Source organism: Netta rufina (assembly GCF_964035555.1).
Source record: "Netta rufina genome assembly, chromosome: 7".
Classification (NCBI taxonomy): Eukaryota; Metazoa; Chordata; class Aves; order Anseriformes; family Anatidae; genus Netta; species Netta rufina.
In genome coordinates this window covers 24359111-24386618 of record NC_140130.1, presented here as the reverse complement: position 1 = coordinate 24386618, position 27508 = coordinate 24359111, and the positions used below count along the sequence as shown (strand labels likewise).

The 27508-nt window shown below is 52.0% G+C and overlaps 1 protein-coding gene across 4 annotated transcripts; it reads left to right on the top strand.

Moving 5' to 3' along the window:
* The first annotated feature begins 908 nt into the window (after nt 1-908).
* On the top strand, nt 909-27508 carry ARL3 (ARF like GTPase 3). 4 transcript variants are annotated; one of them, XM_084290106.1, is made up of 7 exons: nt 909-996; nt 7741-7884; nt 8882-8998; nt 13207-13257; nt 15245-15430; nt 22413-22483; nt 23599-27508. In XM_084290106.1, exons 1-6 carry the CDS (start codon nt 994-996, stop codon nt 22455-22457), a joined length of 546 nt encoding a protein of 181 aa, XP_084146232.1. In that variant the 5' UTR covers nt 909-993; the 3' UTR covers nt 22458-22483; nt 23599-27508. The 4 variants fall into 4 exon arrangements, with proteins under 4 accessions (XP_084146232.1, XP_084146233.1, XP_084146231.1 ...); XM_084290107.1 differs by having other exon boundaries at nt 22405-22483; XM_084290105.1 differs by lacking the exon at nt 22413-22483.

Genomic DNA, 27508 nt, shown 5'->3' with positions numbered 1-27508 from the left:
GGGTCCCCCCCAGTCATGGGGGTCCCCCCTGTCATGGGGTCCTCCCTAATTATGTCCCTCCCCAAATTATGAGTCCCCAATTACGGGGTCCTCTCCCTGATCATGGGGTCCCTCCCCAATCGTGGGGTTCCCCCCTCCAATTATAGGGTCCCTCCCAAATCATGAGGTCCCCCCCAATCATACGGGTCCTCCCTAATCATGCTCCCCGCAAGTTATGGGGTCCCCCCCAATTACAGGGTCCTCCTCCTAATCATTGGGTCCCTCCCCAATCGTGGGGTGCCCTCCTTCAATTATAGGGTCCCTCCCAAATCGTGGGGTCCCCCCTAATCATGGCTGCCCCCCAATTATGGGTCCCCCCCATTATGGGGTCCTCTCCCTGATCATGGGGTCCCTCCCCAATCGTGGGGTCCCCCCAGTCATGGGGGTCCTCCCTAATCATGGCTGCCCCCAAATTATGGGGACCCCCCAGCAGAGCCTCCCCGACCCCAAAACCTCCCGACCAGCCCTCGCTGTGCTTTTCCCCCCTCCGACATCCCCCAGAACCCCCCAAACCTCCCCAAAACGCTGCCAGCCGCCCCTCTACAGCCCCCCAGCCTCCCGGGAGCGCGCTGCGCGCCCCCTTCCCTCTGCACATCCCCCCCCCAGGGGGTCTCCTGCCCCATAAGCCCCCTTTTATTGCTGCGCGCCCCCGCGGTGCGCGCCCCCGCGCCCCCCCCCCCCCCCACTCCCCACGTGACCTTTACCTGCGCGGCCCCCAGCCCCCTTGGCGCGCGCCGCGCCGCGTGGCCGCCCGCAGCCAATCAGGGGCGAGCCGAGCGGCCGCGCCCACCCCGCGGCGTTTTGGGGGCGTGAACGGTGGGCGTGGCCAAACATAAACCACGCCTCCATCCTCTCCCGCCCCCCGCCCCGGCGGGAAGGCGGTGACGTCATGACGCACGGCGGCGGCGTGTGCGTGACGCAGTTGCCCATGGTAACGCCGGAGCCGCGCGGAGGATGGTGAGCGGCGCCTCACGGCCCGGCCAGGCCCCGACAGGCCCCGGGGGGGAGGCCTCGGCATCACCGCGGGCTCCTCGGGGGTTCTGGGGGCCGGCCCGGGGAGATCGGGGCTGGGGGGGGTTGGTTTGTGTGGGCCTGGGGGTTGGTGGGGCCTAGGGGGGGGGAGTGGGGCCTAGAGGGGGGAGTGGGGCCTGAGGGGGGGAGTGGGGCCTGAGGGGGGGAGTGGGGCCTAGGGGGGTTAATGGGGCCTGAGGGGGGTTAATGAGGCCTATGGGGGGAGTTGGTGGGGTCTGGGGGGGGTTAATGGGGCTTGTGGGGGGGTTGTTGGGGCCTAAGGGGGTTAATGGGGCCTGTGGGGGGTGGGGGGCGTCCTGTCAGCGCTGCCGCCGCCAGGGGGATGGGTTTGGTGCTGTGAGGTGTCTGACAGGAGCTGGGGGGGGGTGAAGGGAGGGCTGGGGGGCCTGGGTGCTGCCAAGGGTCTGCTAAGGGCAGTAATCAACGCTGGGGGTAGGTGGGGGGTGAGGGGCGATGTGGTTTGAGTCGAGGTGGGGTGGTGGTAATGATCTGGGTTGGGGTGTCAGGGCGGGATAGGGGGTGCTGGAGGAGTCTGGGGGTGCCGGGTGGGTGAGGACCAGCAGCAGGGCTGTGGTGGTGAGGAGCTGCTGCACGTGCAGAGAGCACAGGCAGAAGGAAACAGCAGCAGGGATGGAGCTGCCCCGAGGACAAAGCAGCGTGCTGTCCAGGAGCCCGCTGGGTGCGCGCACTGGAGGAGGCGTGAGTGAGAGCGGCAGAGGCAGCTCCACGTCCTCACGGGGTTAATTCTGGCTGTGTCCCCACCTGCTGGGCCGCAGAGAGAGAGAGAGAGACGGAGATAAGGTCTGCGGGATCTGCTCTATTTTAGATCAGTTGATGATGGAGCGTGTCCCGCCAGGCACCAAAGCTGTCACAGGATGGACATCTGGTGTGGAGATGAAGGCAGCTGCCTCCAGCAGCGCCGTGCTTTGTGGGACACATTTGGCCCGCAGCTGCTGCTAGCCAAATCTGCTCTTCTGCCGTGTGATGTCCCGATAAACTGGTGTCGGCTGGGATCTGGCTGCTCTTATCTGAGGGCTTTGTGTGTGGAGAGGGTGGGCTGGGTGTTTTCCAGCGCCTGTGTTATTTGATGCGGCGTTTTAATGCCTCTTTGTCTGTTTTCCAGTTCTGGGAGTTGTTTGTCGGGTTGCAGCCTCGCAGACAGGGTGGGTGGCACTTTGGGGTGCCCGATGGACTGGCTGTGCTGGCCAGAGGACCGGGGAGCTCTGTGCTGGCTCTCTGGTGCCTCAATTTTCCCTAAAACTGAATGACCATTAGTGGTGGAAACCCTCTGAAACACCAGAAAATAGAACTGGAGCAGCCCGGGGCTGTGGGTCAGCAGTCAGAACTGATGCAGACAGCTTGGTGTAACAACTTGCTGCTTGTCATCCGAGCGTGCAGCTGCCCCGAGCGTCTTTCTGGCCTGTTGTCGTTGCACTGGTAGGCGCTGAACCCCCCTCGATGGCTGCGTGCTCTGACTCCAGTGACAAGGGGGTTAACGCCGAGCTTTGCATGAGTTTGGTGCTCATCCAAGTGAGCAGATACAGAGGGGAAGTGTCTTGTTCTGCAGAGCACATCGGAGTCAGGCACCTTCCTCGTGGCCCTGAGCTCCTGTTTCTAGCACAGTTGGTGTTGCAGGGACTGGATGAGGCTGTCAAGTGCCGAAAGCACCAGAGCAGAGGCGAAGGGTGGTGGCATCGCCTGGTGGTGGGCATTAGCTCTTTGCACAGGGCACAACGGCGCCTTGCAACCTGCTCAGAGCGTTTGACTTTAATTACGGGAGGCGAATTCCTGCTGCTCCCGGTTAATACACCAACACGGAGAGTGCACGGAGAACTATGTTAGTGGGTTGGAGCTGGAAGAGCTCCGTAGGTGACCTGCCTCCACCGAGCGTGAGATTTCGGAGGAGAAAAGGAAGTCTGCGCTGAATGACACCATATGGTGGAGACATGCAGCAAGCAAATGGCTCGGTTGGGAGTTCTGCCAGGGGAAGAAGGATTGAATCAACCGCGCTCAATAGATTAATTTACTTCGGTTGTATTTTGAGAAAGGCTGGGTGATTTTATGACCATTAGTGACATTCGCAGCGCTGCAGCCGAAGATAAAGGTAATCAGACGTCATTCTTCAGGGCCCCAGCTAATCAGCGCCGTTGTCAGAGCGGGCTCTTCTCCTCCAGCTCCCTGCGCGCAGAGGCGCACGCGGGACGCCAAATGTAGCCTCAAATATCCCCGGGTATCGGGCTCGGGCGCGTGGCTGCTGCGTGAGTGCCTGAAGGCAGCGCTTGCTTGTCTTTTATCTCACCATTTAAACTCAGGGAGCTGCTGCCACAGAGCTGGTGGCGGGCCGGGGCTGTGCTGTGCACGCAGGGTGAGATGTGTCCCCGCTCCACGGAGATACGGGGTGAGGGGAGAGATAACAGGAATACAAGGAGGAGAACGCCAGGCAGGTTGGAACTTGGCCCGTTCGCTGCCTGAACATCCTCGAGGGCTGTAGGTGTGGCGGAGGAGACTCAAGGGGTGGTTTTAGGGCTGTTTTGTGAAGTTTCTCCCACGGCCTGAGGCGGTGCTGTCAGCTGGAGGGGACAGCAGGACGCGGGGACAGCGGGGTGAGACGTGGCCATGGGGCAGGCCGAGCAGCAGGGCTTTGCGGCCGCACCGCCTCTCGGGGAGTTGATTTGATTCCGGCTAAATATCCCTGTCTGCTAGATAAGCAGTCGCTGGTGACTGAGGGCGGTTTTGTTTTAAATTCATTATCTGAGCTTTGTGGCTAATAAAGTCGAGCAGAACGCAGTTACTTCCCTCTCCTAATAGGAATCAACTGTGCTCGGCCGTGGCTTGCGGGCCCTGCTTTCTCCGCGCCCTGCGTATCCAGCCCTCGGTACAAGGGGAAATTGTTCTTTCCATTCCGGCCGCGTACTGCCGATCTGATACAATATTTAACCAGATTATCTCAATGCTCTGTTTGTCCCAAACCAATTTTTGTGTTGGCCTGTAAAGTGAATCTTCCTTTCAGCGGCTTCTGTGGTGCAGGATGTAGTTACATGCATCAACTAGTTCAAAAGGCCCATCCACAGCCTGGATTTAAAGCTGAATAAACCCACAAAACCCTTAGCTAGGCCTATAAATGTCACCGTATCTTTATATATGCCTGTACTTTTTTTCTTTTTTTCCGAGAGAACGGGATTACTGCGTGCAGCTATAACTGGAAGCCCTTTGATAATTCAGTGGGTATTTTAAACCGAGCAATGATACGCTTTCATAAAACCGCACATCGCTGTTTTCTGAAGGATGCTAATAAGATGGTTAGCCTTTCTTTCATGTTCAACGTGTTTATGAGTGCACTTACCCATTTAGCTGCATCTCCGAATTTAATGCCCCGCTCTGATTTCACAGTAATTGGCAGGAGCCTTTTATTTTTTTTTTCTTTTTCCTTTCTGTGCGTCCCCGCTCGCTGTCTGGAAAACGCGCTCTCCTCCTTGCTGACCCCATCAGTCTGTCTCCTGGTGGTGCCATAAAGCAAACCCTCTCCACCGCGGATAATGATGTTTATAAACAAGCCGATCTGATAGCAAACACGCAGTTTGCTTAACCCCGAGGGGACCAAGCGGCGGCTGCCGGCCGCCTGTGCCCGGCCTTGGGTTCCTCTGCGCGCCTGCCCCTCTCCGAAGGCTGCACGCGCTGCCACGCTGTGCCGCTCGTTATCTCAGCAGCCTCTGCAGTTCCCTCCTCTCTTACAGATGCCGCAGTCTGCTTAGTTTTGGGCAAGTGATGCTGCCCGTAGCCTCCTGCCAGCCAGCTCTGCAGCGACCTGCAGGAGACGCGTCCCTCTCCTTGCCCTCCGGCCCATCCTCCCTGCTCGCTTCAGGCTCCATCCCAGCACCCAGCCGTGTGTCTGCTAGCTGTGCTGCCTCAAAGGCCTCGATCCAACTTAGTTTTGGCGTTGTGTTTGCAAGCAGAGGAGCTGATCCATCAGCGTGTGTGCAGGGAGGGTTGCTTGTCCCACACAGCGGCTGCGTGCAGCGGGGAACTCAGCTGGGTTATTTTTTTCCACTCTACCGAGCTGTCAGGAAATGCTTTCTGTCTTCCTAGCTAGCGTGCTCGTAAGACCAATTAAAAAAATAATAATAAATACATTAGAAACCGGTCTGTGAGCAGCTTCCCTTAATCTTAAATATTGACTAGAGGGAGAAGGCAGGGTAGGAGTTTTCGGTTATATTTACTGAATAGTAACGAGCGTAGTGCCAAGGCAGTTATTTGGCTGGTGATTTAAATTGTGTATACAAAGCATGTAACCTACGCTGGCAGCTACTGAAATGAAGTCCACTTCTATATTGGCTTGCTTGTCTTCCAGCCTTTTAAATCAGCTTACTTTATACCTTAGAGAATACTTTTATTTCTATATATATCCTCGCGCCGATTGGCTACCCCAGATAATCCTGTGATCAGCCGTGCAGCGGTGTCACTCGAGTCGAATGTGGAGCGATGCTGATCGTTTTCTCGTAGGCTGTCATACTGGCCCAGAAATAGCATCCGTCTACAATGGGAGAAGCTCGATTAACATTTGCAGCAGTTCCTCTTCCCGGCCCCTGAGAATTGCTCCCTGGTAGATAGGCGACGCTTACCAATGCGTTTCTCTGCGCTCGCTATTTTGGAGTTGGATCCCGAAACGTACCGGCTCCTAATCCTGCTCTGCCCTGGGATGCGCTCCTCTGCTCTTAGCGAGTGGTGCTGCGGAGAGGATTAGCATTTCAACAACTGCTTTTTTTAACTGCGAGCAATAAACTAAAATAATAGGGCCTGATTCAGGGCCCTCCGCAGTTGGCAGCGGTGCTCGAGCTGGTATGTGCTGGCTTTGGGTCAGCCCTGTAAGAATGGGGACTTCACAGCCTTTCAAGGAGGGGGAACGTGTGAATTTTAGAGTTCCTGCTCTCGTGGGGTCTGTCCACACCGAGCCGTGCTCCGTGGGTTTACGAGCCAACAAACACAGCCGTAAATTTGCCAGCAGGTGAAAAGCAAATGCGCGTTGCTTGCCAAGCAGTTAAAACTTGTGTTTTTTAATGGTGTCAAGGGCACTTAGGACACGCACGGTAACAGGCAGGCGTTAGGGGCGTTCCTGTCTCGGCCTTTCCCCTGCCCTCAGCCCCGTGGAGCTCAGCCCGGCGGCAGGAGCCAGGCGCTGTGGCCGCGGGAAGGAGCTGCAGGGCTGCGAGGAGCTGTGGCAGCTGGCTGTGCCCGACACGGTGCTTCAAATCCATCAGCCACGGGCCCGGCGGCGGGAGCCAGCTGTGAGCACCCTCGGGCTCTTCGACTAACGGTGATTTGGGGGTTTACTGTGCCCAAACCCCGTGGGCATGGGGTCTCTGCCAAGCAGGGCCTGTTCCTGATTAACGCCTCTCGAGCCGGGCCTGCCTTCCCAGGTTTTTACCAGCCTGCTTCTGATAGAGGGGATGCAGGCTGAGGGTAAGATTTCAGTTTTGTTGTTGTGATTCCCTGCGTGAGCTCGGAATTCCTGACCCTCAGCTCGACACGGGGTGTTTTAAAAGCACAGGCACGATGGCAGTCACGCAGCTCTCTGCAAATACCCTTCAAATCCAGTTTTAATAAGTTCCTCCTCTTCTCCCTCTTTCACATCATGCATTTGGAGCTGTGTCTGGTCGTTAAATGGATAGCCAGTAAATTACTTCCCAATCAGAAATGCTTAGATGCCAGGATTAAACCTAGTTTGCGTTTGAATCCTTGTTCTACAATATCGAAAGCTGTGGCATCGTGATCCATCAGGCCGTGTCCTTTCCGAAATGCTCCGTGCCACCTTCGCACTGAGCAGCCTCCAACAGCCCTTGGCTCCCAGTTGGAACATTTAGAGTTGTGACAGCATCCGTGCACTGCAGGTTTGGGTGGAATTGGGGTGATTTGTGCCTCTTGGCTGCATGCTGGGATCCCGAACGCTCCCCCGGCCGTCGCAGGGAGGTCTCCGAGAGGTGGCACCGACAAAAGCTCGGGTGCGCTGCCGTAACGTGCCCGGCTGTAAATGAGCTGACCTGCATATTCCGTTTCTTAATCCTGAGTGATACTGGCAGCTCCGAGAGCTGAGCCTGGCTAATGACTGCAATCCACTGTGCTTTTCTTAGCGAGGACGTGTGGTGATCTGAGATAGTTGTGAAGTGCTACATCCTGAGAAGCAGAACTGCACGTGCCCCATGGGTCCGGCGTGTTTTAGGCAGATAAACGGGGGTTGAGATGATCAGGGAGTTACTATGAAAAGAACCCATGTCAGGTAGGCAGTAACCTACAGCTAACTAGGAGGGAGATTAAATTAATGGGGTTTTCCCTCTGATAAAGATAAGGCAGAGCTTGCAAGGACTTGGTTTGCAGCTCCTACACACGATATCCTCGGGCGCTGTCTTCCTGGCACGGGCAGTGCCAAGCAGCTGCGTGACGTGAGCGGTGCAGCCTGGGGTGCACCCCACTGGGTGACATTTGTGCTGGCTGAGACCTTGCTGCTGGTCCTTGGGATGAAGGAAAATTGGGAAGAGGAAATGGGAAGAGGGAAAGGGTTCAAGCTGTCCTGGAATCCACCGCCATACAGAACTTGTTTTGAGGGGAGGGGAACACGGCGTGGTGGGAGGAGAGAGTCAGAGGGGAAATAACAGCTGGTCTCTCTTGCTGATTTAGGGTTTACTCTCAATCCTGCGTAAACTGAAAAGCACCCCAGACCAGGAGGTACGGATCCTCCTCTTGGGACTGGATAATGCAGGCAAGACCACACTCCTGAAACAGCTGGCATCGGAGGACATCAGCCACATCACACCAACACAGGTGAGGAAGGCCTTTCCCTGCCCAAGGCAGTTCTTGTGGTCCCACTTGCTTCCCAAAACTCTACAAACCAGAGTCTGGCGCCCCATTAAGTTTCTGAGTTGTCTAAGAGGAGGCTCCACACCAACCAGGACCACGTTTGTCCACACCAAACCCCGGGATGTGTGCAGGGGATGCTGTAACGTTGGGCGTGTCCCCATCTCCCTGCATCTTTCCCCCATCCAGCTCCAAGCAGCTTGCACATTCCGCCTCTCCCTCTCCGATGCCTTTGGCCCCCTTTCTTTGAGCTCGGGGCTGAGGAGAGGGCCGGCACCCATCAGGAGAGCTGCAGCACTGCTCCTGTGTCGACCAGAGGAGGTTGCTAGAGAGCTGTGGGAGATGCTTCCCCCACCCCATAGCTGCCTCGCAAAGCTCCTGGCCCCAACACCCCGCTTCCAAGCCCCAGTCCCCTGGGTGGTGTGGCAGCACGTTGCCAGCCCACGCCACATCCTGTTTTTCTACTTGAATGCCCTTTCAATCGGTGCTATAATTGATGAAATGGACCCTTCAGACATGCAGCTGTTGCTCCTTTAAGCCTGGCATTCGCTGCGTTGTGTCGAATTGAGCTGAGACCTCTGGCTTCGTGTTAGCCAGGGCTCTACTCAGCTTTCACAGGCTCGGTCCTGCTTCTCACAGCGCCCTTGTTTTTCTCCTTATCTGCAGCTCTCCCACCTCTTCCTGCACCCACCCTGCTGAGCCTTCCCGGGGCACTAACTGCATCCTATGTTTCCGTAGCCATGACAGCATCAACCCTTGCCCCAGGAGCACAGGCGAGCTGATGGCTTGGCGTCTGCCTTCGCTTTTCGCTGCCTCTCCTGCAGCCGATCCATCTTTGGGGCTGCCTGGCCCACCTCGCTGCACGTTGCAGGCCCGGGATATATAAGGTGTTAACATCTGCCTGTGAACGTGATCCAGCCATTCAGGTTTATGCTCTATGTGGCTTTGTTTCTGCTCTTTCCAGGGCTTCAACATCAAAAGCGTACAGTCCCAGGGCTTCAAGCTGAACGTATGGGACATAGGCGGACAGAGGAAGATCAGGCCGTACTGGAGGAACTATTTTGAAAACACTGATATCCTTGTGAGTATTGGCTGCGCTTGAATGCTGTGTTCATGCAATGGCTTTCCAAGATCTCGGCCAGAAATTCAGGAACAAGCACTGTAATGTCCCAGGCCTCAGCAACACCATTGCCATTGTAACAGGAGTTATTCTGAGGAAAATGGCAAGATTGGTCGGGTGCAGTAAGAAAAATACAGTGATGTTTGGAGAAATCATTCAGTTGTATGTTTTTGCTTTCACAGGTTGGGGCTGGTCAGAGCTAGCCCGTTCCTTTCCTCTCATCTCAGGCTCTTTCACATGAAGGAACATTAATAACTTTGAGCGTGCCCATCTATAGCTCCTTTCACTGGAGGCTCCCGAGGCTTGTCATGGGTATTAGTGACACAGCTGGAGAAACTGAGGCACAGAGGAATTCAGTGTCACGTCTGGCATCAGAAAGGAAGGCTTCTGGTTGAGGGGCACAGAGAGACCCCTTGTCTTTTCCTTCGGTCCTTTAATCTCTAGACTGTCCTTTAATGTTTTTGATGACTTAGCTGCAATTACCTTACAATTTGCTGCAGTTTACCACAATTGTAATTACACCACAGGACTGTGCCAGAGCCTTGGGATCCTCGGAGTGAGTTCTGACTAGTTTCAAAGAGCACCTCTAAAACTCGGCCACATGCAGCGGGCTGGGGGCTCCAGGCCCACCCTCCTGCCGAGCAGCGTTGCCAGTGGGAGCAGAGAAAAGGCCGCTGTGAGCAAGGCCTGCAGGCTCCCATGGGAAAGCAGGAAGCTCTCTCTGAAAGACGCCCTTCCTCCCTTCTGTCACACACACTCACCAACGTGCTGGGAGCTTCAGTGCGCTTCCACGGAAGGATCAGTGCTGCTAGGAACTAGGAACAGGACCCTTTGCTCCAAGGCTCGTGTCTGGAAAAGGCTGGGCAGTACCTGCAGGCTTAGAAAACATTGTCCAAACAAAGCTGTTATTTAATTGGGACTAAAAAGTCCCCAGCAGCCTCTCTGCAGATTCCCCTTTTTCAGTGTTAATTTCTAATCTGATGTCTGAGGTCAACCACCATGGCATAAACCCGGGCAGTTGCTTTTGCAAAGAGCGATGGTGTGATCTTCCCAGGGGGAAGCTCTGTGTCTGAAAAACCAGCAGGACAAACGTCCCCTACCCCTCTGTGGCCGTCAGGAAGGGGAGCACGGCGTGGCCGTGAGGCGATCAGGCCCACTGAGTCCAGGCTCTGCAGCTGCGTGCGGTGGGGCGGCCGTAGGTTTGCAAATCAAAGTCAACACCGCAAAGCAGCAGCTAGGGGATCTTTGTCTCTGCTACAGCAGTTGCTCAGGCTGCAGGGACTGCGCAACTGCAAAACACTATCTGGGAGTCTGCTGGCAAAAAACAGTGAGCTGGGCTGTGGGCTTCCCCCCTTCCCAGGGTGCATGGGAGAAATAAGGATGAATTTTAAGGCAGGAGGAGATGAAAGCAGTTGTGTTCCCTATCCTCCTCCCTTCCCAGCAAAAGCAATGCACAGAGAAAACCTTCCTTTTCATACGAGTAAGAAAATAGGTAGAAGCCAAGTCAGTTTGGGGGAAGGAGCAGAGTGAATTTAGAGAGGGAATGAGTGGTGTGCGTGTGGACCTGAGCTCTCTGCCTGCATTCCCTGATGGCCAGCTAGCAGCCAGTCCCAGGCTGGGAGCTGTCTGCACCTTAGTGCAGTGCTTTGCCATGTCCATACACATCAAAACCAGGATAGCAGCTAAAAGGATGGGACTGAGCTCTCCTGCCAGCCCTCGCACCCCTTACAACCGGTAATTTATCCCCTCTGTCAAACCTGGTGCAGGTCACACCTCTGTAAATTGAGCTAACTTATCCCTCATACTATTTCCTCATCCAGCCCCGCTGCTTGCAATTTCTCCTCAGCCCACTTGCTCCGGGTTTTGTTTTGGCCTGTTGCTCAAAGGAGGCACCCAGCTTTACAGGAATGTCTTTCTTAAGTTCCAGTACAATGTACTCAAGGGCTGTTCAAACTGGTGAACCGTGCTACAAAACACTACAGCCAGAAACAGGATCTTGTGCGGGCCTGGCTGTAGAAGGAAGATAGAAATAAGATACGCCACAGTTCCCAGGACCCCCTGCTTCTGTCTTCTCCTAAACTATATCGCACAAAGCAGAAAGGACCCTCTAAAGGGTATTAAAAAGCAGGAAGTGATTGCAAATTCAAATCCATGCAGGTGCCTTTGAATGAGAGCTCGGTCTTGCATCACACACCTGTGATATTTGGAAGCTTAACCCAGGCAAATAAGGTGTGGATATCTGGCTGATTGCATATTCAGACAGGCACCTGCAGCTATTTGGCACAGGGCTCTCTGGTTTGGAAGTAGGCACTCCGCACATACTTTACCTTCTCCGTGCTGTGCTTCTGTGGCTTTCGCCCTGAGCGCTGTTGTCTCCAGTTCTTATCTCGCGAGATAGCTCCCTCGCAAGGAACGGAGAGAAAGCCTGCCTGGCACTCGGGGCTCTTCCTTGCCAGTGAGAGAAGCACCGTAACAGGGGAGGTGCCACCTCCCAGACGAGAAGCAGCGCGCTGAGAACCCTCACGTGAGCAGTCCATCCGTGTGTCGCTAAGCTTCCCCCGAGACGTCCTGCAGGAGGAAAGATGACAGTCGAGTTTCACAACCGCCAGCCTGCAGCTTCTCCCTTTCTTTTGGCTAGTGCTTCCTGCCCCGAACGGGATGCCCAGGGAGGATGGGTGCAGCTGATGCAGTATTGCTGAACGTATTTGGGATCACGCTGCGGGGAGAGGCTGTCACACATACCCCTGGGCCTTTCCCCCTCACGTGGCACGTGCGCTGCTGTCACATCCCCGTGCAGCTGCGTCCAGCCCCGCCACGTATCCCCCAGCCTCTGTCAGCACGCATCAGCCTGCCCTTGGGAGGACGGCAGACCCCGAGCGATCAGCAGAGGACTGCGAGGCTGCTGGTTTTCCTCCTCCTCAAGCCTGGCATGCAGATTCTCCCGATGCGCGTCCGGTCCTGTTCTAAACAACCCCAGCACTGCTCATTAAGGGAGTGACTGCAGCTTGCTGCTAGAGGTCTTCCCTTCCCCCAACTATTTGGTCAAAAATATCCTGGAAGCGTGGAGTCTTAACGCTGAGACTGCCTGCGAGGATGCCATTTATCTTGATGGCGGGGTGCTGTGCTCATCTATTCCCTCAAAACCAGGCTGACACTTGCTCCCTGTAAGCCACCAGAGCATGCATATGACATGCTAACGTCTTCAGTCAGCGCTGATGGAGAATGGCAGGGACTGGAAGCAAAAGGCTCAGTGTTTGTCACCAGTCCTGGCCCTGTCTGCTGCCCCAGCGTCCTTCTCCTTCAAAAACCTTCCCAAATAATAAAAAAAGGGGTGCCAGGTGGTTCTTGCTTGGGTGTTATATTGAGGTTCCCCAATATCTTTAAATGTGTGCATGCTGAACTGCAATGATACTGCTGCAGGAAGGGAGGGAGGATGGCCAGACTTACTAATTACTCGTCTAGGAGGACCTTCAAGGAGCCTTTTAGCCTGTGCAGACTGCGAGCTGCCTCTGCTGGGAAGCTCTTTGCATTTACAGAGGGAAATCCGCACATGGAATGCCGCTCGGAGGCGGCGGAGACCCCCTGCCAAGGCAGGGAGCCCACAGGCTGGAGAACCACCCTTCTGCCCACCCTTCTGGCTGGCTGGGACCTCCTCGTGGGCTGTGCGATGTGGTGTCCAGCTCCAAAGGGGTGGCAGGACTGTGTGGTCACGCTTGGTGAGCCAGCTGCTCCCTGTCTCCTCCGCCGCCCTGGTAAACAAGCTGGCGGCTGAAGACGGAGTCTTGCAAGCAGGATCCAGCCATCATCCCTACCCACCTGTTCCAGGAGGTTGCAGGAGGAGAGAAACTCACTGTCCCCAATATATTCGTGCTTCCTCTGTCCCCAGAGTGCCATTAATAGATACCACGGAGGCACCAAGAGCGTTCCCAGTACTGCCACCAGCTCCTTTCTGATCCCAACCACGTGGCTGTCCGCTCCCCTTGGCTTTTAAAGAGGTGGTTCCTCTCCTCTCCGAGCGTCACCAAGTTTTGTCAACATTTGCTATTTAAATAATATCAAGCATCTTTATGCCCCGAAGCATAATTATTAGGTTCAACTCATTTAAGCACACGCTAGTGTGGAAGAACACCATCTGGGAAAAGTAACATTTCCCCTCCTTTCTTTTTCAGATCTATGTCATCGACAGCGCGGATAGGAAGAGGTTTGAAGAAACGGGTCAGGTGAGCTTCTTATGCCCAGCTTCCTTTGAAGTAACGGAGTGCTTCTGAGTGCCCCTTGCTCACAAAAGTTAGGAGGATGATTTTGTTGTTTATGAGGGAAATTTGCATTTCAAGAGAGACTTGCCTTTCAACATCAATGCAGATCATTTTGGTAGATGGGAAGCAAGGAACGTAGGTAGCCTAATTCTGTTTAAATAGAACGGTTTTCATTAAAGTTATACAATAATAGCAAATGGAGCCCAATACTGAAAGCAAAAACTTCTCTAAGTCCTTTAAACCTTGCCAAACCAAGACCCTGAGGAATCTTATTTTCTTATTTGCAAAGTTGAAATGGAAATCATATTGACTTGATTGTCTTTTGGATGTAATTGAAAAAAAAAAAAACAAAAAAAAAACAGGAACTTTGTAACTAGAACTGGCTAGAAAATCTGATTTCCGTTTTGCAAAGTTTTGATGTTTTATAACACTTTGTGTTTTAGGATGGAACAAAAATAGGACTTTTGTAAAATTCAGAAAGTGACAGCGTCCCAAAATAGCTTGCAACAGATTCACCCCCTTGAAACGGGAAAGTCAGAAATAAGAGATTTAGGTTAAAGCCCTCTGTTTGCCCGATTTGAAGGAGGCACTTGATCTTTTGTCTCTCAATTCTCAAGGGCACACCCTAACAGCAGGACTGTTGGTTACTCTAGGGGTGGGGGGGGACTCTCCCTCCTGTTGGTGCTGTTTCATTTTATATCAGCAATTAAATATTCATTAGGCAGAAGAGAGGAGGCAGAAGCTTAGAGCACTTGCCTGAGTCAGGCGGATTCAGCCTGGACCCCTCACATTTCCACAAACAATTTGGTTTCAATAAATCAGACGTGTCAGATGAAAGACCTATTTTGTTGAAAAATTCCCAGCCAACTCTGTTTATAACTCCATTCTCTTGTCCTGTTTTCCAAACCAAACATTGCTTTTGGGGGGATGGAGTCAGATTACCACTGCAGTTCAGCATCTCCCCGGCTGCACTCATTTAATTCAAAAGTTTCTAGTCAGGGGGATGAAAGACGTGAGGACAGTATCTGAAAGTGAGACCCTTCCAGCTAAATAAGGAGCCCACAGAAATCTCATCTACTCATCTGTCTGCAACGCCAGCAGTCCCTCCAGGTTCAAGTTCTGCTGGGCTTGCCATATGTTCACATGGGGAAGTGACTTGAGACTGTGCTCGTTTCACACGAGGCCATTGCACAACCCTAGACATGAAGTATTTCAGCCATCGTTGATCTACTGCAGATTCAGATTTGAGCTATTAAAAGACTCTCTTTAAGTCACCCACTTTTAAATGAACAAACCCATTTCTCAGGATGCCACCCAATGTGTGCTGCACATATGGAGCCAAACTCCAGCAAATAAAGCTGATCTAGCTTGTCTTCAGCTAGCCAATGCTTACAAAAGCATTGCCACTTTCTTGTGGGATTTCCATTTCTGGGAGGGAAAAAAAAAAAAAAAAAGAAAAAGAAAAAAAGTCCTCTGCCACTCAAATTGCAGCTTATGGTACTTGGAACAAAACCCCGAAACTCATTATTAGCGAAGATATCAGGGCTTGTGTCAGCGGCTGCTCAGGTACAAATGCCAGTCAGGCAGTAACTTAAAACAAATTCCTCATACTGCCAATTTACATGTTTTTTGCTGTTTCATCAGTTTTGGTCTCTGAGGAGTAGAGCCTGGTAAAACACAGAGTTGTAGCCTTTAAGGCAACTGCTAATTTCAGACTAAGATGAAGATTTTTGTAACCTGTAATTGGAAGAAATAGCTTTTGAACCTTGGGCACAGATGATTGTATACATTTTTGCTCTCTTATAATAAGATCTAAGTTTCACTGGAACACGCTCTTCCAACATTTGCCCTAAATATATTTCTAATTAGAGACAACCACTGGTGGTTGAAGGTTTTCTTCCCTTCCCTCTCTCTGTCTTCCCCCCACCCTACTCCATTGTAAATGATATAGGAGCTGGCTGAGCTTTTGGATGAAGAAAAGCTTAGTGGAGTCCCCGTGCTGATATTCGCTAACAAGCAGGATTTGCTGACGGCTGCCCCTGCTTCAGAGATTGCCGAGGGACTGAACCTACACACAATCCGTGACAGAGTCTGGCAGATCCAGTCTTGTTCGGCTCTTTCTGGAGAGGGAGTACAGGTGAGGCTCTGGAGAAGGCTTGCTGTGCCAGCAGGCCATCTGCGAGAGAGAGAGCTCCTTGTCTGTTGATCTGCAGGGTGGGGCTGGACCGGCTGCGTCGCGAAAGAGGGTCAGAGCAGCCAAACCCATGCTGTGCACAGCACGGGGGGCACATCTCTCCTCGGGGGGCGCATATCTCATCGCCCATGCAAAGGGGAGGGGGAGCTACGGGCCCTTGGGATCTCTCCGTCCCTAGGAAAGGGGAGCCAGCACCTCCCCACCACCCAGGACCCCTTTGCCGGGCCAAATGAAGACATTGATTTATTGGAAAGAGACTGCTGTCAGGTTAATCATTTTCACAAAACAAATCGCCTTTTACTATTAACCCCTTTGACTGTTACAAGTGTGCACTTTAGAAATCTGATTTACCTCCACGGCTAATGTCATTTGGCGTTTTGCTCAACCCAGGCGCCAGAGAGAAAGCGATCAATTTTTCTGGCCCAGAGAAACACAAGAGCTGCACATGGGGCAAAGACCACTTCTGTCTAATGGCAGCGTGTGGGGCAGCAAAAACCTGCACTGGGGGCTGAGCTGTGTTCCTGTGCCACGCTGTAATAGCTGAGTCTTGTGCTGCTGTGCTGTAGCCAGTTCCTGCAGTATAGTAGCTCTTTGTAATGTAAATGGGACCTGGGTTTGTTTATTTCACTCTTAGGCTTTCCTGAATTAATGAAATATTTGCAGTGCTCCCAATCCGAGAGCAGGCAGGATTACTCCCTTCACTGATACTTAAAGGAACAGAATCGTCAAGATATTTATCTTCATTGCAAATTCAGTAAAACCCTATTTGCAGATGCTACAGAGATATTCAGGATAGTCAGATCTCAAGCTGAGTAGGAAAAGTCGCAGAAGAAGCCCACAACACTGAGTGGGCAGTAAAATGGCAGATGAAATTCAGTGTTGACAAGTGCAGAATGATGCACAAGAGGAACAACAACCCTAACTATACACTTACAGTGATGGACTCTAAATTAGCTGCCATTACTCAGAGAGCAGATCATTGGGAACAGCAGCTTAGTGCTCATCAAAGGCCAAAAAGGAAAATCAAATGCTAGGGAATTACCAGAAACCAAATGAGAAACTTTCCAGAAAACATCTCTTATGTAGCAGAGTAAAAGCGTAGTGGCCTCAGCCTTGAACGTGACATTCCTTTCTGCCTCTGTTCCCATCTAAAAAGACTTTTGTAGTAGTAGAATCAGAGTCAAAGAAGAAGTTGGGTTAAAGGGTCTTCAGGACATCTTCAAACCAACCTCCTCCTTAAAGCAGGGATACCCACAAGTGTAGGGGAGGTTGCTGAAGGCCTTGTCCAACCAGGAAATAAATATCTCCGAGCAGGGAGATTCCCCAGCCTCTCTACGTAACCTCGCCCAATGCTTAACTACCCTCATCAGGAAAAATTGTCCACATACCTGCTCAGAAGTACGAGAGATTTGAGGATCTTCTTTTCAGGATGATCAGCAGTACGGAGTGGTGTCTGTAAACAGGGAGAATAAACGGATTAGAACTTGCAGCTTGGAAGGGAGAGGACAGAGTGGGAACATCTTCAGAATTTAAAAAATAAGGCTTAAAAATGGCAGGTAGACCGTACACGATTTTTCACATTGCTAGAGAAAGGGTGTCTGATGAAATAATCAGACAACCTTTTAATAGGAGTAAAAACTGCTTCTCTGCTCGCTGCATAATTGAATTGTGGATCTCATCGGCACTGAACGTTGAGACCAAAGGTGTCAGTTGGTTCAGAAAAATACTAAGCAATTTCTAAAGAAGTTATCTGAGAATCATCTGCAGATAACTGCTGTTCACCAAGATCTGGAGATAGCTTTTTAACGAGAAACAGCTTGGGCCATGGACTGGGAGGGGAGAACAGAGCAAGGGAGACCCTGTTCCTACATGTCCTTTCCCTTGGCATCCCAAAAGGCCATGAGGGACCCCTGGCCTGACCCACTGCAGCAGCTCTGCTTTGAAATTCTTAACCCAACATTTAGACCTAAACGCAGCAGATGGCGTCCTTCAAAGAGCCTCTGTTCAGTTAGCTGAGGTACAAATTGTTGTCACCAACCTTGTGGAAAGCTCCAGCTCTGTAATCTTGATTTTGAAGTGGTGGTCTTCGAGGGAAATACATTCCTCAGTGGCAGCGTGTGTTCAAGTCCAAAGAAATGTGATCGAGATCAAGAAAGCGAGGCTGCAGTTCAAAGGGCTGCAGACAAGTGCAGGTTACCTCCTTCCTTCCTCCAGACCCTCCCCTACTTTATGTAAGCCCAAGCCAGCTCCCCAGCTGTAGGGAGGCAGTAGAATGAAAATTCAGGGAGGTGGAGGAACTAAATGATAGGTAACAGCACTTCCTGATGATGAGCCTTGACAAAAGCCTCCTTCCCAAACCGATCCATGGGCTCTCTGAAGTGCCCTGCCACTTATTTGTTGTTGGGTCCTTCTTTCTGTGCCCTGTCCTTGAAGTACAGTCTATCTCTACACACTCAGCTGAGTAAAATACATAGCCCAATGCCCTCCACAAGAAAAATTATATCCATTTCTGTTCTTACTTCCAGAAAACAGAAGGCAAGAGCTAAATAAAAGCATTTGCAGTCATATATACTTTGCTTATCATGCCTATCGAGACAAATTAATTTAGATGCAGGCTAGATAACATCCTGTTTCGCTGTCCCCAGTCTCCCTGCCCTAAATACTGCAGCTTATTCCATAAATGATTGTTGCAGAAAGGTCAGGTAAGTTACAAACTCTCTGCAGCTTGTAGAAAAAAAAAAGCCCTTACATTTCTCTTCTGCTGGAACTCCAGCCCTGTCAAATCAGGCAGCAAGGATGCCAAACTCTCCCTTTGCTCGCAGAGTCATTGAACAAAATGTTCTGTGGGATGGCTTTTAAACTAAAGGATTTTAGGTGCAACTAGATCAGCCCAGGAAGAAACAACATCTCCATCCCTTGAACTCTCAGGAGAGGTTAACATACTCGAAATTTAGGGCAATCAAAGAAAAAAAGAAAATGTTTAAAGAGTGAGATTAAGAAAGAAGGCTTTGAGGATCGCGGCACACGATAGCAGTGGCTCAGAAAGGGAGCTCTCTGTGTAGTTAAATCTCAGGTCACTGCTTTAAGGACTTGTTTGGGAAATGACAATGAGTGACAGAAAAGGAAACGAAGATGGGGAAGCATCAGGTATTCAGAACGAAAGCCGAGCAGCGAGCAGGCTAACCAGGGCTGCTGACGGAATACGTGAGCTAGAGCAAAATCGGAGTCATCACTGACGGATTTTGCAAGTAAGAGTAGTGGCATATCTAGCACTGAGCACATGCACGAACAGAGTTCAGAGGGGAAGATTTTTTGTGATAGCTTGAAGGAAGAGCAATGAGGAAAGATAAATAACGCCAACAGATGAAGGAGAAATAGTTTGAAGGTCATTTAATTAGTTTAGCTGCTAGCACCATGGTGTATAGAATTGGGTAGTTAAGACTGGGGATTTCAAGGTTAATGAGATTAGATTATGGTTAATAGAATGATATAAATTTAGAGAATTTAACTATTGTTTGAAATAGGTTATTTAATAAAACTGTTAATTAAGGAGGGAACCCATATTGTCATCTTCTCTTTTAAAACCAACCGTTGGGGACTAGGGGAAAGGGGCCCAGCAACGTCCTGGGCAGGCTCAGAAGAGAGGTGACTGGGTTAACTGGAAATCCTGCGCAGAGCTTTCCCCCGTAGAAGCCAGCTGCTGTCCCCCACTATGCCAGCTGAAGACTTCATTACCTCCTGACTGAACACGGGCAGCACTTTTCTTCTTAATCAGACTTCAGACCTAGTTAGGAGAGCAGGAAAGCAGCATCCCGTTCCCACTTACACTGAGACCCTTGCAGACAAGCGAGGGAGGCGATTGCTGATGCTAGCAGAGAGACACAAGAGAGCTCTTGCCTCACAGCAGCTCTCCGCTGCCACGTAGGCTCTCTTGGGGTTGCGCTCTCCGACCAGATCTCCAGTTGTAGTCTTCGGCGTGCAAAAGCTCAGCACGTTCCACCCCGGCCAGCCAGGGTGGGGTGAAAGCAGAAAGGACTCCTCTGCTTTGCTGCCTGCCCTCTTGCTGGAGGTGCTACTTAGGGGCCAGGGCGTGTATTAAACATGAGTCAAGCCTTTGGAGCGCTCCACAGCTCGTTTCTTGTTTGAAGCCAGTCCCCGATCAAGGCAGCAGGAGCTCGGCCTGCCCTGAGGAATCATCCTCCAGAACGATGCTGCAGCATATTGTGTCCAGAGTCTCCCAAGCATAATGGCCCCCCGGAGACCATTAAAAGCCAGTGGAGATGAGAGTAGCCACTAAACTTCTCTAATTTATGCCAGAGCTGCTCTGGCCCAAAGGACTGTAGGAAAGGCTGAGCCGCTTTCTCCTCCCTGGCTCTTTCAACCTAGACGAGAAGGGGAGCCTGAGCCCTGCGTCGTGCTGGGGCTGCCATTCAGCACTTTCACAGGGGCGAGATCGAGCACAGGGCTCCCAACCATCATCTGTGTTGTATCCTCTGAGCTCGGGTTTGTCTTAAAGATGTCTCAGCCGCAGCAGGCTAGCCAGAGTTCCTCCACATCTTAACAAGGTTCTGGGGCTACTTGTAAATGTGATTTAAAACCAATTTTGACGACTGCAGCTCTCCTGGGGCAGGCAGAGCCAGTTGATGAGGAGGAAAAGCAGCGATATTTCCAGATTACAGGGCAAAGTCTTGTGATTTTTAAGCAGGGTAAGAAGAGAGTCTACAAAGCTGCATCGGGGATACAAGGTCTCAGAGGACAAAAGAAAAGCTTGCACCCAGGCAAAAAAAACAATGGATGATGTACTTGTGGGAGCCTGTAAAAGCCTGCCTGTGCGATGACTGGAGGTACAAAGAAATGACAGATAATGAAGGCACAGTCCTAGCTGTGCAGAGAGAGAAGAAAGTGACAGTTAAAATAACATACACCAAAAATGCTAGAGATGGAGAATTTTGCACTCGCCTGACCCAATTTATTATGGCAGACGGAGGATTACATGAAAGGATTAAGCTTTGCTGTCCTTAAGGTCGCGTTAGGGGTCACAAGTCTGTGGCCTCGCCTGATCCCTGGCTTACAGGGGAGCAGAAATCGGGAGGCTTTTTCTGGGGTGGAAGGGACTGGTTCCCGGTGTTTGAAGTCAGATTACTCCACTCCCACAGCCGCAGAGCTGATAACGCAGAGAATAAGCAAGCAGCGGGCTAATCCCGAGCAGGACTTGGTATTTCTCCCGGGGGAGGCTCTACCAGCTCTCTCCCGAAGGGTGCACAGTACAACTCCCCTGGCGCGGGAGCAGATGCGACTGCAGCGAGGCGGGGTTGTGCCAGGCAGCGTTTCTCTGCAAGGAGCATTATCTCCTTCCCTGGAGTTCTCTCTCTTTGCTTTGGTAAAGTTTACTAGCTGCTTGTTAAGGAGCTAAGAGAGCTGAAGCTGAAAGATCTGAAATCTTTCCCTGGCTAAGTTTTCCCATGGTTGACTTGAGGCTGGAATACTAATACCGTATCCGTCTCCATCCTCAGAATACCTGCCAACGTTTCTGTGCCTCAACAAAGCAGCCCAAGGACATCTATCAAGATCTAAATGTTACTGTAGGGATTGTACTTTCTGCACAGAGCCATCTTTTAAGCATGCAGATATAGGGACAGAACGGATAGGGACAAAGGATGACAGCAGTTGACTCCTTGTGGGTTTGACTCTTTCAAGCATCGTTTCCTCCTTCCCTTGTGCTTCCCCCACAGCAGCTCTTTGTGTTTATAGCAGCTCCTCTGGATTTCTCTGCCTTACCAACCCCCTGGCCAGCCTCACACCTTAGGTAGAAAAACTGCAGACATACCTTCTGGTTTCTTTTGCCTTCCACTGCATTCGCTGTTCTCCAAAGCATTTGGGGACGCTGCAGAGGACGTGCACCCTGACAAAGGTGCACCAGGAGCCACAGAGGCAGCTGCAGCGTGGCTGAGGATGAGCAGAGTACCTCACACACACCCCTCTGATACATCACACTTAAAGCTGGACACATTCGTTTTCTCTTTATCACTGCCAGGCAGGGAGATATTTACAATTAAATGCGATTTTTCCTGCCAATTAACTCATGTCAGAAGAGAGCTTTAACATCAATTCCTTCTTTAAAAGTTCGGTGACCTACTTACGTATTTCAAGCCCGTTTGGAGTTCACCTTTCCTCGTGCGTTTTGCTATGTCATTCTTTTGCCCTCGTTACATGCTTGATGCAGCCAGGCTCCCAGCCATGGTAAATCCCATCATAAACTCTGCTTTATGACCCTCACCGCACTGGTGCTAAAACGCTCTGCCTTTCCCCTTCCCCAGCTCCCTAATGGCAGCGGGCAGAGTTTTAATCACTGTGAATTCAGGTTGTGGTCAGATTAGGTAGGAGATAGGATGCGTGTTTGTTGTTTCGCAGTGATGTATTGTTTCTGGGATTACTGTGCTGAATAGCAGAGGGTGTCAGCTGATATTTATTACTTTAAGCTGTCTCAGCTGTTCTGGTTCAGCAAATAAACCTACATTCAAAATGAATGAGGAGCTCTGCTTGCCTTGTATGCCATGATGTGTGCAAATGTGATTATTGCTTCCGAGGCAGGGGAAGCTGAAATCATTGTGGGAGCATTTTCGGTTATTTATTTATTTTTACTCTTTGCAGGCAATCATGCAGATTTCTAAAGCACACAATCAAGCCAAAGGCTTGACACCTCTCCTCCTCGCCCCATTGTTAAGCCCTGGCATTCCACACGCTGGGAACGGCTCGCTCCCTCTCCCTCTAAAGTGATAAGCTTTAAACCGCGCTATTGATTGCTTAAGGCATTACATGTTTTACACCTAGGTTATCAGTGTTATTGAAAGGGGAAGACACAAAGCTACTGGGCCTTAAAATGAATCTACCTCTCTTCTTTTCCCATTTGCTCTGAGGATTTCAGACAATTTGTTTTACACCGATCTCTGCCGCGGAGATAAATAAATGAAACTGGAGACATCAGCCCTCCCCAAGGTTAGAGTTAGAAGTGTTATTAGTCCTGGGCCTCCTGTGCACCCCAGCACAAACTGGGCTCGCTGATTCTTTATTTAACGCAGCAACGACGGCTAATTTCAAAAGTTGCTGCTCCCCTTCAGATAAGAAGTGTCACATAGCACAACAATCAAGGCAAATTGGTATTTGCAAGCGAGAACCTGCTTCTGATTAAGCCCTGGGGACTCCCTCCCTCCCTCTCTCTCTCTCTCATTACTTTTCAGCTCCCCTTTGACGTGGCCACCACCTTTGTGGCTGAATGGGGGCAATGTGGAGGCACGGTAGCGGGGCTGGGCTCACCCAAAACGATCCCAAACTGACCGCTGAGCATAACACAGTCGTCTCACAGCAGCTAGTGACAGGAGCAGGCAAAATGTGGCTTTGCCCTTCAACAGCACATCCCCTTGTGGGACCTCAGCAAAAACTCACGCTGGGTTCTTCACAGCAGAAGGGCTGCCCTGCAGCTTGCAGCGCTCAGAGAGGCTGCACACGTTTTTACAGAAGCACCCTAACGGGTGTATCACCATCCCCAAACCTGACCACCTCTATTCTCACTGAAACCCGGTGGGATCCCCCAGCGCCTGTTTTCCATGAGGGCCCCACGGCACAGGGAGCAGAGCCCACATCCAGCTATTTCGGGGGCTTTCACCCATCTGAGTGGATGTGATTTGACCAGGGACGTTGAGGAAACTTGCAGCTGAGCAGAGATCAGAGCCCTGTTAGCGCTGGCTGTGCAACCAACAGCCTGGAGTGCCCGCTCTCCGAGATAAGGTGACGTGCCCAAGGTTACACAAATCATCCAAACCTGGATTCGAGCCTCGGTCTGCTGCTGACATACCTTAACAGCAAAGCGATCCTTCCTTGAAGGGACGCAGGGACACGATGAGGCAGTGATGCTTTTTATGGGCAGACGAAGGATTTAATGAGCCCTCTGTGCGACACCCAGCGAGCAGCGAAGCGCTCGGCTTTCCCCCGCCGCGTTTTTGGGGCGCAGAGGGCAGGCGTGGGGTAGCTGAGGAGGCAGAGCACGGAGTCGGGTGGGACTGGGGGATTCCTGTTCCCTTCGCTCGACTAACACTGCCTTTCTCTGTCTAAAGGACGGCATGAATTGGGTGTGCAAAAATGTCAATGCTAAGAAGAAATAAAGCGGTCTGAGCTGCATGGAAATGGAGGAGCGGTGGGAGCAGAATTCTAGCCCGAAAACACTAATTTGCTGCTTTCTGACCAAATGTTTTTCCATCTGTGCACAGCTACAGCTGTTAAAAGAAAAAAAAAAAAAAAAAAAAAAGAGGAAAGGAAAAAAAAAGGGAACAACATTGGTTAAAACCTACTGCTGGATTTGGAACTTGACCTGCTCTTTAGTACCATTTTTTACCCCAATAAAGGAATGATATATTTCCTCCCTATGCATAAATAGTATTAAATGTCTGATTAGCAAGCAAGTTTGTAAGCAGAGGCAAGGCTGTGAATCACTGCGAGGCAGAGGGAGTGCTGAGTTGCTGTAGCTGCTTAAATGCATCCGACCTGCCCTGTGCGTGCAGCCTTGCGGTCGCTGAGGACACGCTCAGGTGTCAGTCACAGCTTTTCCTCAGCGACAGATAAAACGCGGTTTTGTTACCGATTGTGGGTAGTTTCTTTTAAAAAAAAAAAGAGAAAAAAAAAAAAGCTGCTAAGAAGTCATTTGTGTAATGAGGGTAGAAGACTTCCACATATTCCTAGAGCCATAAAAGGGGAGTTTGATCATAACGAGACACTGTTGCATTGCGACGCTGCCGTGGAAGGAGGAGGAAGGTTATGTGTGTATAATTGAAGCTCTTTACAATTGGAATAATGCGGGATGAGCGTGCCTAGGGCTTTTCTCGCAGCTGAAGGAGAATTTAGCCCAGCGTTTCACCTTGAGCCAGCAAAAAACGTGGTTCCTGCGTTCAGTAAGCTCCATATGTGAGATTAGTCTCGATGCCGAACAATCCCTGTTGATTTTCCTTTGATGTTAAGGCAACTCCGCAGCAAAATGCAATTAAGGCCGTGATTACTTTCTCGAATGAGATACCGGGTCCCAGGCTTCCTTTCTGAAAATGTGCAAAATATCTTCTCCTACCCCTCCCCTGCCTCGGCGGGCCCCGCCGAGCCCTCCGGGGAGCAGGCAGGGGACTGCCCCTGCGCGGGGCTGCCGGCCCAGCCCGCTGCCAGCTGCACATCATCCTGCTGCAGGGCCACGAGCCTGGGAACGGCAGATGGGAAGCGCTCTTTGAAACGAGGATTCATTCTTCCCTCAACTGCCTTTCCGCCCAAAGGATGCAGTTGTCGAGATGGGAAAGCGAACGCTATTTTTTTTATTTTTTTTTATTATTTTTTTTCCCACCTCCTCGTCCTCCCCGCTTCAAACCCGGCCCCAGCTGACGGCGGGCAGGGGAGTCACCGGCGTGCCAAAGCAGCCGTGTCCTGCGTGGAGCGAGCTCGGCGACTCCTGGGCCGCTTTCTAAGGCACAGATGGTGAAATAATCCCGCTGCCCTGCTTGCCAGCTTTGTTTGCTGCCTGCCTGCGAAAGGCCAGAGAGCGGCTGGGGGCTGCCTTACCCCTGCCACCCCGCGCAGCCGGGGCGAGCCGTGTGTAGGGCAGCATGTGGCTTCACCACGCGCCAGCGGGTTGCCTCATGGCTCCAGGCTGACACCCCTGGAGCTCCCAGCTCTTTGCTCCTCCCTTCCCTTGGACATCTCCAGCTCAGAAACATCTGCACCGTGCCCCTGGCCGCCTCCGTGGTAGGGCCCTGCAGCTTCAAATCACCCCGGGCTGCCTCCAGGTCCCCCCCCTTGTGCTGCAGGGTGCTTGCAGAGGCGGTTCAGGGGTTGAGCTGCGTGGAGTTCAGCTGTCTTTGCCGTGGCTGGGGGCAGAGGGACAGCTGGGACAGCAACTGCTTTAGCAATCCGAGTTTAATCTGCCTGCGTCCGTGAGTCAGCACCCTGGGAGTGCATCTGGCTCCAGCGCCGAGGCAGGACGTGCATACGGAGTGAGGCAGCCGGGCTGCAAAAAAAAAAAGAAAAAAAGAAAAAAAAAAAAAAAAGATGATGACTGGGAGGGGGAAAAGAGCAGGCTCGAGCTGTTGGGCAATAGCCCATGACACAGAGAAGTGACACACTTCCAGCTTTGCGTGGCTGGAGTGAGGAGTCATGGGGAAAGATGCTCATTTAAACACAGCAACTGTGTTGGCTTACAGGGAAGCCCAGGAATCCGAGCCCCGCGTGTTCCCGGAGCTGCTCAGCCAAAGGAGGAGAAATGTTTCTTAGCATGCATACGAAAGGTCGCCTTTCCCCCCCTCTGAACGTATTTCCCTGGTGCAAGCGCTGTAAAGAAGTGCAGCCCTTTCCCCAAGGCACAATTTGCGCTGGCAGAGTGACAGCGCTGTGTGGCAGATCCTCCCCGGCTCTGGATTTGCCCTCCCTGCGTGCGAGGTGCTGAGTGAAATGCTCTGGCATCTGTCCCCCGGCCCCGTCAGGGCAAGGAGAAGCTCCTTCTCTCCCCCGAGGGAGCTCAGGTGGGTGCTCCCCAGCTCTCTCCTTCCCTAAGCAGCGACAAACCAACCCCGTGACACCCAACCTGCGCCACGGTTAGCCTCCTGGAGCCAAAAAGCAAAACATTTTTCTTTTTAGGCTCCCGTCAGTTGCGCTTAGAAACGCGTGTAAAAAAAAAAATTAACACATTTGTAGAGCAAATTTCCTCTTGCTCCAGTTTGGAAGGAAAAACTCGCCTTACTGAACTCAGGACCCAGAAGTGTTTGCTGGCTCATGCGCTGTGCTCGCACGGGGCTGCACGGGCGAAAATGCCCCCGGCTTCGATAAATCCCCCCGCAGCAGTGCTCTTTGTGCTGTACCCTCGCTCTGTGCATCCAGCTGGTGAAAATATAAACGGGTTTGCGATTCCCTTCCCCTGCTCCTCGCCTGGACGCTGCCCGCTGTGCCCCACGCAGGGCTCCCGTCCCGCAGCACGCAGAGCAATCCCTGCCCCTCGGCCAGCCCTCCGGATCCCCTTGGGTCGACGCTAAGCGCCCGAGGAGGCTTTGTCCTTCCAACTCGGTCTCCTTCGCCCTCTTTTAAGGAAGATTGGAGGGAAGCACAGCATCTCATTGGTATGGGGGGGAGCCCCGCCACGCGTGGCATCGATTCATGGATTTTTAAAGCCAGAAGGGACCATTATGCTCCTCTCTCCTGACCTCCCGCATAACACAGCCCATTAAATTCCACCCGGCGAGTCTCGCGGCGAGCTCGGTGCCTCGCGGTTGAATTAGAGCAGCTCCGCGAGCGGGACGCCCGGCCGTGATTTAAAGGCTCCGAGTGACAGCCCAACCCAACCCCGGGCCTCGAGGAGTTTGTCGCAGGGGTTAATTCCCTTCCCCAAGGGGAGGTTGCCTCGCTTCACTTTCACATCATTAAATCTGGTGGTACCTCTGTGATGGATTAAAGGCGCCTCTCCTGCCCGCTCCTGTTCTCGGGAGGGGAAAGAGGATGGAGAAGGGAAATTTTCCAAGGGCACGTGAGGAAATAGGGGTTCACCTCCCTGCTCCAGCAGCCCGTGTGCGAGCCGGGACTCGTGCCCCAAGTCAGGTTTGCCGGAGAATTTCTCCCCTTGCCCTCGGAGAAGGTTGCCCAAAGCCTCGTGCACCATCTCCCCGAGCCCCGATACCGCTTCTTGCACGTTCAAGGCTATTTCCCTGCCAAAAACACAACAAATCAGAGACTTTTTTTTAATTACTGAGTGTGCTGGGATGAGCCCAGCCCCGGCAGCCTCTCTCCCTGCCCCACGGGGCACCAGCGGGCTCTGCTGCAAAAGCAAAAGGGTTGCTGCTGTCTCCTCCCGGCGCATTCCCTGCTCCGGCCGGGCCCACGCAAGCTCTTTCTTTTACGTTCCCTTTTTTTTTGACTTTCACCAAAAAGGGGTGTTTGCAATATCTGGTCATGTCGGTACGCGGTGTACGGTTTAGCTGTCTTTGTCAAATAAAAAAATAAAGATAT

Coding starts and splice junctions, on each gene's coding strand:
- ARL3 (XM_084290104.1), top strand. Junction 7,885..8,881: donor GCCACATCACACCAACACAG/GTGAGGAAGGCC, acceptor TGCTCTTTCCAG/GGCTTCAACATCAAAAGCGT. Junction 8,999..13,206: donor TTGAAAACACTGATATCCTT/GTGAGTATTGGC, acceptor TTTCTTTTTCAG/ATCTATGTCATCGACAGCGC.